At 51.0% G+C, this 12,287-nt stretch overlaps 1 protein-coding gene across 2 annotated transcripts; it reads left to right on the top strand.

Annotated features, from left to right (window-relative positions):
- Positions 1-1,917: 1,917 nt before the first annotated feature.
- Positions 1,918-11,923, top strand: TMEM114 (transmembrane protein 114). Of its 2 annotated transcripts, XM_036827418.1 has the most exons (4): positions 1,918-2,137; positions 2,462-2,542; positions 10,124-10,261; positions 11,691-11,923. In XM_036827418.1, the coding sequence occupies exons 1-4, from the start codon at positions 1,918-1,920 to the stop codon at positions 11,921-11,923; spliced, it is 672 nt and encodes a 223-aa protein (XP_036683313.1). The 2 variants fall into 2 exon arrangements, with proteins under 2 accessions (XP_036683313.1, XP_036683314.1); XM_036827419.1 differs by lacking the exon at positions 10,124-10,261.
- Positions 11,924-12,287: the final 364 nt, after the last annotated feature.

Below are 12,287 nucleotides of genomic sequence, written 5' to 3'. Positions count from 1 at the left end.
TCTACTTCTATGTTGCTCCTAACTGGCTGCCTTGCTTCCTTTCCTGTCTCCTTACAGTCTCTGTTCCACACTAAAACCGGTACGGAGAGTGAGATTTTTAAAATGTAAATTACAGCATTTCACTACTCTTCTCAAAACTGGTCAGAAGCCTAGACTAGAAACCAAACTCTTTATTGTGACCCCAGGACATGCATGACCTGGCCCCAACCTATTCCCCAGTCTCATTTCCCTCTACTTATTCCTCTCTCACTATGTTCCAGCCTGATTACTCTTGGGAGTTTTTTCTAAAGGTGTACCAAAACCCTTGTATAAGCCATCCCCTAGGCGTGAAATGCCTTTACATTCTTTGTGTCTCATCATCCGTGTCACTGCCTGGATTCCGAATCCCAATGAGACCTCCCCTCTTTACTTTCTCTAGAGTACCCTGTTCAAAGCAAGCTTTGTTGAAGGATTCTCTCCCCAATTCACCAACTTTTGGGAGTTGGCACAATATTTCCTTAAGAACGTGTCACAGGAACGCCAAGATTTTTGTCTCTCAGCCATAAAGGGCAGCCTCCAGGGGCCTTTGGTAGCTGCAGCCCCTGAGGCTGGTCATCCCCAGCTTCTAGAAGCTTCTTCTATTTATCCCGGTGTGCCATACAAGTATGATTTTTTTCCTCTGCATTCCTGGCTTTGAAAAGCTGGGAAGCCTACACCACACACTTCTTAAGGGTAGGGGCTGTGTTTGGATTGTTTATGGCTATATTTTTAATATAAACTATAGTGTCTGGCACATCATAGGCACTCAAGAAGTCTTTCTTGAAATAATGAAAGGTTTTATGGTGGTGAAAAAGGTGGTGAAATTGATAAGGGTGATGGTGATGATAAAGAAGAGGATGGTGATGATAAAGAAGAGGATGGTGCTGGTGATGATGGTGGTGTTGGTGTTGGTGGTGCTGGTGGTGGTGGTGCTGGTGCTGGTGGTGGCAGTGATGGTGAAGAAGACTTTGGTGGTAGAGATGATGGACTCAGAAGATGTGGCCCATTGCTTTAAAGAACTTAAAATTTTTTTAAAAATTTATATTGGACAATAGTTGATTTACAATGTTGTGTTAGTTTCAGGTGCACAGCAAAGTGATTCAATTATACATACACATGTGTCTATTCTTTTTCAAATTCTTTCCCCATTTAGGTTATTACAGAATACTGAGCAGAGTTCCCTGTGCTATACAATAGGACCTTGTTGGTAATCTGTTAAAGAGCTTTTATTAAAAAAAACCCTGATCTGTCTTTTTCCTCTGTAGCCAGCCTAGAAAAATCAACTGAAGGTGGATTTTGGAGGAAGGGTGGTTGAAGCTGGAGCGAGAGGCTATTGAAGATTACCTGCAAACCCGACAGCCGTTGCCCGTCCTTCTTACTCCCCCAGTTTGCGGGAAGGCCGCCCTCCCTCCTCCACCCCACGCAGCCCTTCTCACTGTGCTGGGCACCTGGGCGCTGTGAGCAGAGGAGGCAGCGGTGGGAAGGGCGGCGGAGGGAAGACTCCTGGCGCACCGGGCGGGAAGTGGGAAGTTGAGTCGGTGGTGCGAGGAGAGGAGCTGGGCTTGGGGAGGAAAGGCAGAGGCAGGGCGTAGTGGGAAGGGCTGGGGGTTCGTGGAGAGGGCGGGAGCGGGTAGGAGGGAGAAGGGTCTGGGGAAAAGTGAGGAGTGGGGGTGAGGGGCTGCGCTAGGGCTGGGAGTGTTGACTGAGGCGGCGTTTGGCTGGGATGGGGTCTGAGGGAGGAGCCGGGGCAGGTCCCAGGGCGCAGGTGAGGGGCTGAGGGGCGGAGCCAGGGTCGGAGGGAGGGATCGAGGTCCGGAGGCCGGCTTTCCGGCTCCGAACTCAGGGACGCGGGAGGCGGCGCGGGGGACTGCGGGCGGCGCGTGGGGTCCCGGGTCGGCGATGCGGGTGCACCTGGGCGCGCTGGCCGGCGCGGCGACGCTGACCGGGGCGCTCAGCTTTGTGCTCCTGGCGGCCGCCATCGGCACGGACTTCTGGTACATCATTGACACGGAGCGGCTGGAGCGGAGCGGCCCGGGGGCACGGGACCCGGCAGGGGCCGCCAACCGCAGCCAGCTCGAACCTCTGAGCTCGCACTCCGGCCTCTGGCGGACCTGCCGGGGTAAGGATGTACCCGGGGACCCGGGGCGGTGGCCGCCACCGCCGCCCCTGAGCGGCGCCGGGCTCTCCCGGGACTTGTTGCTTGGAGCGCATCCGCCCCCCAAGCCCCGGGGCGCGAAACGCGGTATCTGGGGTCGGAGGGAAGGTGGGCAGGGCTTCTGGGGCTGCCATCGCCGTTCCGAGAGGCGGTCCGCCCAGCCTGCGGCTGCTCTGGCTCCGCGCCCGCCCTCCGGGGTGGGGCACCCAGAGCGGGCGTCGGGGCGAAGCCTCGGTCCGGGGTCCGAAGCCCGGGGCCCCCGCCCACCGAGTCCTCTGCCCCATGCAGTCCAGAGCCCGTGCGCGCCGCTGATGAACCCCTTCTGGCAGGAGAACGTGACCTTCAGCGACTCGAGCCGACAACTTCTCAGTGAGTCCGGGGAGGGTGGGATGGGGGAGGACCCGGGGCTGGACACCAGTTTGGGAGCTTTTGTCCAAACAGCAGGCGGGGTGGGGTGGGGGGCGGTGGCGCTGCGTTGGAGAGGGCGGTCGGGGCGGCCTCTGGCACCGGCGGGAGAGGGGAACGCGGTTAGGAGCAGGAGGCGGGGTCCACTCGCTCCACCTGTAACGTGTGGTTGAGGATTCATTCAACAAACGTTGGCTGAAGGCTTTCTGTGCGCCAGGCACCGTGCTGCTGCTGCCGAAGCCCCAGGCCAAGCGCTCAGGGGGCGCACAGACTAGCTGGTGAGACCGAGGTGGAAGTGCGCAGTTACATTTCAGAGTGACATGCAGCACGAGGCAGGGTGGCTGGGAGCCCGAAGAGACACCTAAGCCAGCCCGGGGAGCTGACTGGCACACCCCCTTGCCAGCCTTCTCTGCATCCTCGGTGTTGAGAACAAGCGCTTGGCAGTAGCAGGGATGCAGTAAATATTTGTTGTATGATTCAAGAGAGGCAACCAGGAGGCAGAGGACCGCTCCCTCTCGCCAGGGACCATGTGTCTGTTGTTCCTGGCTGATTTCCCAGTGCCTGGCACGGTGATTGGAACTCTGGAAAGGTGGGAGGATAGAATTTGAGAAAGCAAACGGGCTGAATAAACAGTGGAGGAAGGAGGGAAATCAGTCATAGTTCCATTCACTGAGGCTCGCAGCTGGCCAGACATGGAGCTGAACGCTTTCCAGCTGTGCCCTCATTTAATCTCCACAGCCTCCCTATGAAGTTGTTTGTCATCTCTGTCTTAATCTTTATTTTTCCAAAGAGGAAACTGAGGCCCAGAGAGGTACCACAGAAAGGACATGATGAGGAAATGAGGACTGAGTTCCATAGACCTTGAAAAGTATGTGCAGCTTTTGATAGACTTACGGAGTGAGGCTTGGGGATGTGACTCTTAGAATGAAGACAAGTCCCTAGCATGGCCCACAAGGGCTGCCAGGGTCCCTCTCCAACTCCACTCTCCCCTTTGCTCTTTCCTCTCCGGCTATGCTGGCCTTGGGCCAGTTCCTGGAGGGGTGCTAAGTTTCCTCCTGCCACAGGAACTTTGCACATGCCATTGCCTCCAATTGGAGTCTCCCTGCTCCCATCCTTCCAGCTTGACTTGGTCAGCTCCTACTCGTGCTCCAGGTTGTGTGACATTTTTTAAGACCCTGAGCTCCATGAGGGCAGGGACCACGTCTTTCTTGCCACTGCTGGATTCCCTGTGTTTAGCACAGAGCCTGGTATAGAGTAGCCCATGAGCCAAGGTTTGCTAAGCAGGCATGAGAGTGAATGCAAACTCTATTATTTAGAGGTGGAACTCAACCCAAATTTGTTGAATGACTGAATGAGTATATGAATGAAACAGACTGTTTCTCTAAAGTCCAGTGGTGGGCTGGAAAATATTTAACATTGGCTGTCTGCGGGAGGGGAGAGTCTTGATTTGTGGCATTTGCCCATCTCTGTGGTGTAAATATTCCCACTGTGGTCAGTTTCAGGCTGTCAACATGATGTCAACTGGCTCCTCATACTCCTGAAAACTTAACAGCTGACTGATATAATCCAGCTCCAGCACACCACTGCATGAAGTTCCATTGAAGGAGATATCACCTAGATGCTTGGAATATGAGGGGGGTGGAGGAAAGGAAGTGGTCTCACGAACTCTGTCCTCAGCCCCAAGCTGCAGTAGGAGGAACTTCGGGTGTTCTCAGAGCATTTCAAGGATAACCAAGAATTCCTGTTCAAAAACTCCTGTGTTGGCTTAACAGGCTTCTGAATGTAGTGCTGTGGTCCACAGAGAAGGCTGCAGAAGGTAGCAAGGAGATGGTGTATCAAGCTACTACAGCCTTAAAACAAAGTTGGTGTCTCTTTGGACTTTAAAATTGTTCCTGTACAGCTTATTTTATTTATTTTTTATTTTTTATTATTTTTATTTTATTTATTTATTTTTGGCAGTGTCGGGTCTTCGTTGCTAAGCGTGGGCTTTCTCTCGTCGCAGCAAGCGGGGGCTACTCTTCGTTGCGGTGCGTGGACTTCTCATTGCGGTGGCTTCTCTTGTTGTGGAGCATGGGCTCTAGGCATGAGGGCTTCACTAGGTGCGGCGTGCAGGCTCAGTAGTTGTGGCACACAGACTTAGTTGCTCCACGGCATGTGGGGCCTTCCTGGACCAGGGCTCGAACCCGTGTCCCCTGCATTGGCAGGCAGATTCTTAACCACTGCACCACCAGGGAAGTCCCCCCAGCCTCTTTTAGATGCAATCACATCTATGGCCCTTTGCTGGGCTGAGTGCTGGCATTCAGCCTGCTTATCACATCAGTGAGTAAATTGGATGGCTAACCACAGTCACCACTGGTCTGGCCTCTTCATGAAACTTGATAATGAACCAACCCTGTGTTGTCCAGGGTTCTGAGAAACAGGCAAAACTCACATCCACAGTCTGTTCATCTGTTCCCTTGGCCCTAGGTCTAACCCCCTGCTTCACCACCAACTAGGCACGTGGCCTTGGGCAAATTCCTATACCTCTCTGAGCCTCAGTTCCCTCATGGGCAAAATGAAGATAACTGTCATGGCTCCTCATAAGGCTATTTCAAGGATGAAGTGGGAGAGTGTATTTAAAGAGCCTCATGCAGTGTCTGGCTCCTTTAAGTCTGCCATAAGTGTTAGCTGCTCTTACTACCATTGTATCAACACAGAGAGGAGGCTGCCACTTCAGACCTCGTGCTCACTGCAAATCACCCCCAGAGAGAGCTTTTTCACAGAATCTCTTCATCCCCAGAAAGAGTTTTGAATGTTGTCCAAGTTCTTTTATTATATGAAGACGTTTCATTCCCTTTATGCAGAGCCCATAGAGGAGAGAGGCCAGGTGACAAGCAGTGTGTTCTGTGAGTCAGCCTCCTAGACAAGTCCCCGTGGGGGTGTATGGGAAGAACCATTGGTTTTTCCTCCAAGAAAATCCAAGCAGGTAGCCTACTTCAGTACCCAATAAAAATCCACCTTGCTTGGATGTTTTATCTTCCTGATTAGCTCTGGGGATGTCATGGGTTTGGTTCCGTGGCTAGGGACTGGAATTGGTTTTGGTGGTGGGGGGGGTCTTCAAATTCAGCACAGTTTACATAAAACAGCCACAGTCTAGAACCAACCAGGCTAGCTGTATCAGCCAGGAGTCTTTTGATGGTAAGTGACGGAAACTCAAATCATACTAGTTGAAACAGAAAAGGAATTCCTGGTCCACGAAACTGAAAATCTCAAGCCCCCTGGGATCCAGAGCTAAACTCAATGTCTTCTTCTCCTCCCTGGGCTTTGCTTCTGTTTGGGTTCTGCTTTCAACTAAATCCTCTCCAGAATCAGCAACCTAAGCAGAAGGAGACTGTTGCCCAGTCATTCTGCAAAACCACCAGGTAGGTCTCTCATTGGACTAAATTGGATCATGTGCCCAGGTCTGAGCCAGTCAGTGTGGCCGAAAGGAAGGAATGTGCTGATTGGCTGAGCTGAGTCATGTGCCTCTCCCAGCAGGATGTGGGGGGGTGGGGTCAGCCACATCATAGATAAGGGCCCTCCTTCTTCCCAGCTGTGTGACTGCTGGCCAGTCACCTGCTTCCATAAATGGGCTGTTTTATAAACAGCAAGGTCCTACTGTATAGCACAGGGAACTATATTCAATATCCTGTAGATGGAAAAGAATATGAAATATATATATATGTATAACTGAGTCACTCTGCTGTATAGCAGTAATTAACACAACATTGTAATTCAACTATACTTCAATAAAATAATAAATTTTAAAAAAAATGGGCTGTTTTGAGATCACGGAAGGAAAGCATCCAGCGTAGGGTATCACCCAAAGCAGGAGGTCAGTTATTGTCTCCTCCTTCTGCTCTAAGTCATATTGTCTCCCTGAACCTCAGGCTTCTCATCTGTAAAATGGAGCTAATCATTGCAAATGTCCTTGCTTGCTTAGTGCTGGGGATAAAACATGATGAGACAGGTGGGGTCCTTGCCATATAGGCGTAGTGTCTAGTGCAGGAGACAGATAATAAACACATGGACCAGTGAATAAATTAACATAAAATGGCTTCAAATAGTAGTAGGTGTAACAAAGGAAATAAAACAGGGGCGTGTAATAAAAGGAGGTGGGGACCACTTTCAGTGGAGTGGTTGAAGGGCTATAAAAATAACAGTCAATGCTTACAGAACAGGTGCTGTGCGCTAGACCCTGTCCTGAGGTCTTTACATGTCTCAACCCATTTAATCTTCACAACAGACCCATGAGGCAGGTACTGTTATTATACTCCTCACTTTTCAAATGAGGAAACCGAGGCACAGAGAGGTTAGGTAAGTTACCAAAGTTTGCACGGTAACTGGTTGATCTGGGATTTGAACCCAGGCAGTTTCTATTCTTTTAGAATGATGCTACACCGAGGGTAATTCCAGTATAACGTGAGTGTGCCAAGACCGGAGGCCACGGCAGACCAGGGGAAAAGTTCCTAGCCTGTTTCTTGGGTTCAGAGTTCTGCTATCCTCCACTGCCTACAGTAGGAACTCAACACGTGAGAACTAAGATTACCATGTAGAATTAATAACACTAATAACGTTGACAGGTCATTTTTTCCATCAAGAGCAAATATGTACCCAGGTGCAAGAGATCTTTTCGACTCAGAAGTGCTTTGTTGCAAAGGAAAAGCAAACCCAGAAAAATGCCAAGACGTTCACGCCAAGGCTAACTGTGTGAATGATCCATTATTGCACTGTTCAAAGAATAGCTCGATGGGAAAAGCAGCCTTCCAGAGTGCTTGCGAGGTCAGGAAGCCCCGGGGTGGTTAGCGAAGTAACAGTCCTTCTCTTAAAGAGAGCAGAGAAGTATTATTCTCCAGAAACATCAGAAGCTCTGGAGAAAGAAGGAAGTCTCAGGAACCATTTCCCAAAGGGGAAAGTGTCACTATCTTTATTTTCAAACCTTGTCAATATGACTTGGAGACTCCAAGAAATGCTCAGAGATATTCAGTCCTATTATGCCTGGTAAGGAAGTGGATTTTTAAAATTTTTGTAAATTTTCGAGTCTATTGTCACTAGAACATAGCTTCCTTGAGGACTGGACTGCATGTTAGTTATCTTCCTGATCTCCAACATTATTAGTATTATTAACTCTAGACGGTAATCTTAGCTCTCACGTCTTGAGCTCCTACTGTAAACAGTGTAGTGGACTGAAAGGTATCACCCCCCCAAAAGATGTGTCCACGTCCTAACCCTCGGTACCTGTGAATGGGACCTCATTTGGGAAAAGTATCTTCGCAGGTGTAATTGAGTTAAGGCTCTCGAGATGAGATCATTGTGGATTAACCTAAATCCTGTGACAAGTGTCCTCATAAAAAAAGGAGAATCACAGAGGAGAGAAAAGAAGGTCATAAGAAGATGGAGGTGGACAGAGGGATGCTGTCCCGAGCCAAGGAACGCCAAGGATTGCCGGCAACTGCCAGAAGCTGGAAGAGGCAAGGAAGGATTCTCCCCTGGAGTCTCTGAAGGGAGCGCGGTCCTGCTGACACCTTGATTTTGGACTTAGGGCCTCCAGAACCGTGAGAGAATAAATGCCTCCTGCTATTAAGACACCTAGTTTGTAGTAATTTGTTATGTCAGCTCTAGGAAATTAAAACAACAATCTCATCTATAAAGGTGCACGCCCCTCACCGCCCACCCCGTTTTTCTGCATCATCACACTCATGTCCTTTGTGACACTCGGTCTGTAATTATCCCCTTTATTTCCTGCTAGGCTGTCTCCTGTACTGCACTGTGATCCCCATGAGGGCAGAGACCTTGTTCCCTGCAGCATCCCCAGGCTCTGTGGGGCCCATAGACACTTGTTTCTGAGTGAGATGTGACTGGAGGTGGGGACATTTCCAAGTAGAACAGAACTCAGAATCAATATTTATGTCCCCAGACAGCAGTCCTGAAAATCAGAAAATAAAAAAGACCAAGGCACATACCAAAAAATATATATATATACTAAACCAAATTTCAGCAGGAGATCTTACAAGTTTCCCAGGGGGTGTCCTGTTCTTGCCCAGACATTTAATTGAACATGTACGAGAACTCAGCAGCAGCGTTGTCTAGGGACCTCACACGTGGGACTGCTGGGCCAAACCAGCTCCGGGAAACACAGACATAGAGAATGGACTTGAGGACAGGGGGGAGGGGGAAGGGTAAGCTGGGATGAAGTGAGAGAGTGGCATGGGCATATATATACTACCAGATGTAAAATGGATGGCTAGTGGGAAGCAGCCGCATAGCACAGGGAGATCAGCTCGGTGCTTTTTGTCCACCTAGAGGAGTGGGATAGGGAGGGTGGGAGGGAGACGCAAGAGGGATGAGATATGGGGATATATGTATACGTATAGCCGATACACTTTGTTATAAAGTAGAAACTAACACACCATTGTAAAGCAATTATACTCCAATAAAGATGTTAAAAAGAAAGAAAGAAAGAAAGAAAGAAAGAAAGAAAGAAAGAAAGAAAGAAAGAAAGAAAGAAAGAAAGAAAGAAAGAAAGAAAGAAATAAAGAAAGTCATTGGGTCTCACCCGGGATGAGCTCATCTGGAGACCCTGGACTTCGTTACATCGGCAACGACTCTTGTCCCTAATGAGGTCACATTCACAGGTTCCTGCTGGATGTGAACTTGGGAGCCGCCTTTCAACCCACTACGCCCTCTGCTGTTCACTCTCAATATAGTGGCCAGAGCGACCTTTAGGAACTGAAGTTAAATTCTATGTTTCTTCTGCCCCAAACTGTCTGGTGGCCTCCATCTCATTCAGAGAGAAGTTCAAAATCTTCCCGATGGCTCAGGAGCCCCACGTGAGCTGCTGTTAACTCTGCCTTCCTCCTCCACTCCCTTCTCCTCCCTAACTCCCCGCTGCCCTCCCCTGCTTTCCCCAGCCTCAGCCCCAGCAGGCACACGCCCTCCCATCTAAGACTCCGCCCCTGCTCCTCTCTGCGGTCCCTCCCTTCTGGCCCTTCCTTTTGCACAGCTGCCTCCCTCGCCTCCTTCAGGTCTTTGCTCCAATGTCACTTCTTCAGTGGAGCCACTGCTCCGGACCCTCCTCTGCTTTATTCACGCCCCTCCCCAGGAGTTTGTCACCACCTCTCAACTTTGTCACTTATTTGTTCACTTGCTTGACTCCATACAGCCCGACGAGGGCAGGAGTCCTGGTGGATTTGCCGTTGAATCCGCTGTGCTAGGGACAGAGCCTGGCACAAAGCATGCACTCAGTACACATGTGCTGAGCGAATAAGCGAATGAACAAGAACGATACTTGCCTCGCAGAGTGTGTGAGAATTACTTGAGCTGATACTCATACAGCACAAAGTCTGGCATAGCTGAGCCTCGATAACTGTTGCTATTAATAATATTATTATCATCATTATTATTAGCAGCAGTGGTGTCGATTTTTTCCCCCAGCGTTTGGGTGCTGGCCCACAGGAGGTGCTCAGTGAATGTTTGTTGATTAACAGAAGGATGTTAGTAACCTGCTGTCCTCCTGTCTCCCCTAAGCCATGCATGGGACGTTTGTGATTCTGCTGCCTCTCAGCCTGATCCTGATGGTTTTTGGGGGGATGACAGGGTTTCTGAGCTTCCTCCTGCAAGCCTCCCTCCTCCTCCTGCTCACGGGGACCCTCTTCCTCTTTGGAGGTAGGTGCCCACCCTGCACGGGGCCCAGGTTCCAGGAGGGGCTGTGCACGATCCCCCAAAAGGGAAGGGTTGGGGGGTCCCATCGCTTCTGGGGCTTGGTTCCCCCTCCTGTGATCTCCTAGCTGGAAGGGATCAGTAGTTTCCCACCCAGGGTCCCTGGGTCTGTGTTCCCAAGAGAGAACCATAGGGGTGAGAGCAGATTCTGAGAATTGCTTTCATTACTTCACAAAAGAAGCGTGTTGTGAGAGCGTCAGCGTTAGGGCCATGGGCTGGAGGGAGACCCTCACTCTGGCCACCCTCAGTCTTTCATGTGCACTTGCCATCCTGACAGGCGTTGCTTTGATTGATTAAAACCAAAATCACAGCTGGTTGTTTTATGGCCTCCCTGCTTCTGGTGCATTTGAAATGGACCTTAAAAAAGAACAAGAACAGGGTCTTCCCTCGTGGCACAGTGGTTAAGAATCCGCCTGCCAATGCAGGGGACACGGGTTCAAGCGCTGGTCCTGGAAGATCCCGCATGCCGTGGAGCAACTAAGCCCATGAGCCACAAATACTGAGCCTGCGCTCTAGAGCCCGTGCTCCGCAAGAGAAGCCACCGCAATGAGAAGCCTGCACACAGCAACTAAGAGTAGCCCCCGCTCGCCCCAACTAGAGAAAGCCTGCACACAGCAACAAACACCCGACACAGCCAAAAAATAAAATGAAATAAATTAAAAAAAAAAAAAAAGAACAAGAACAGTAATGACACACACACTCAGAATCCATGGAGGGAAATAAAGAAAAGTAATGCCTGGAGGTGAGAATACGGTGAGGCTCCGATCCCCTCCACGCACCTGTTATTATTATTAATATTGGCATGAATAGTTTGTCCAGTGACTAATCCTCCAAACAGCACCTTCTAGGAGAACTCTCCTGATGGAGAAATTCTCTAATTTGCCACGAAACAGGCAACGAGCACTTGGCATGTGGCAGGTGCCAATGTGGAGCTGAGATGTTCATTTAAATTAATATAAGTTTAAAGAGCCATGTGGGGCCAGTGGCTATGGGACTGGACAGTGCGTTCTCATAACGTATGGATGGAGCACTGCCGTGTGCAGGGTGCTGTTCTGGGTGCTGGGCATCCAGGGTGGACCCTCTGGAGCTCACATTGGGGCAGACAGGCATTAGTTAAGTCGTTTCACAAACAAATTCTGACCTGGGCAGTGATGGAGGGCCATGTGATGTTGTGCAACCCCACGGTGGGTTTGACTGGCTCGGGGGGAGGTCCAAGAATTGCCAGGAGCTGAGATGCAGGGATAGGCAGGAGTTACCAGTGGCAGGAAGGGAGGGGAAGGGAGGAGGGAGCACGGGGCAGAGGGACCAGCAGTGGGAAGGAGGGGCAGTGCCCAGGGATGGGGGTCTGATCTGCTCTCCTTTGCAACCCCTTCAGCCTTGGTGACCCTCGCGGGCATCAGCGTCTACATCGCGTATTCAGCCGCCGCCTTCCGGGAGGCACTGTGTCTCCTGGAGGAGAAGGCCCTGCTGGACCAGGTGGACATCCGCTTTGGCTGGTCCCTGGCCCTGGGCTGGATCAGCTTCATCGCCGAGCTGCTCACCGGGGCGGCCTTCCTGGCAGCAGCCCGCGTGCTCAGCCTGAGACGGAGGCAGGACCAGGCCATCTGAGCCCCGATGCCTGGTCGTGGTGGGAGGGAGGGGCTTGGCCTGAGGGCCTCATGGACCCATCTCGGTGGGCTGCGGCTTCCTCTTCCTCAAAGGCCACCACCTGGGAGCCGCTGTGGACTGGGATCCAGCCCTGGCTGTCATTTCAGTGCTGCCTGGCACGGTGTGTGCTCTGTCCAGGCACACGTGTCTCGTGTGGGCTGGAGGAGGCTGAGTGCCAAGCCCATGAAAAAACAAAAGCACCCCCTTCATCATGTACAGAACTTACTGATTGCAACCTCCGTGAGTCTCCTCTGGCTTCACTTCACCCTCACTCCTGCCCTTTGGATGGGTTTCTCTTCTTTGTTAAGGAAATGGAGGACCAGAG

The sequence above is a fragment of the Balaenoptera musculus genome, chromosome 15 (assembly GCF_009873245.2).
Source record: "Balaenoptera musculus isolate JJ_BM4_2016_0621 chromosome 15, mBalMus1.pri.v3, whole genome shotgun sequence".
In the NCBI taxonomy this organism is placed as follows: Eukaryota; Metazoa; Chordata; class Mammalia; order Artiodactyla; family Balaenopteridae; genus Balaenoptera; species Balaenoptera musculus.
The sequence above is the reverse complement of the archived record's forward strand: the minus strand, read 5'-3'. Positions and strand labels throughout refer to the sequence as shown.

Coding starts and splice junctions, on each gene's coding strand:
- TMEM114 (XM_036827418.1), top strand. CDS start 1,918: ATGCGGGTGCACCTGGGCGCGCTGGCCGGCGCGGCGACGCTGACCGGG. Junction 2,138..2,461: donor CCTCTGGCGGACCTGCCGGG/GTAAGGATGTAC, acceptor TGCCCCATGCAG/TCCAGAGCCCGTGCGCGCCG. Junction 2,543..10,123: donor CTCGAGCCGACAACTTCTCA/GTGAGTCCGGGG, acceptor GTCTCCCCTAAG/CCATGCATGGGACGTTTGTG.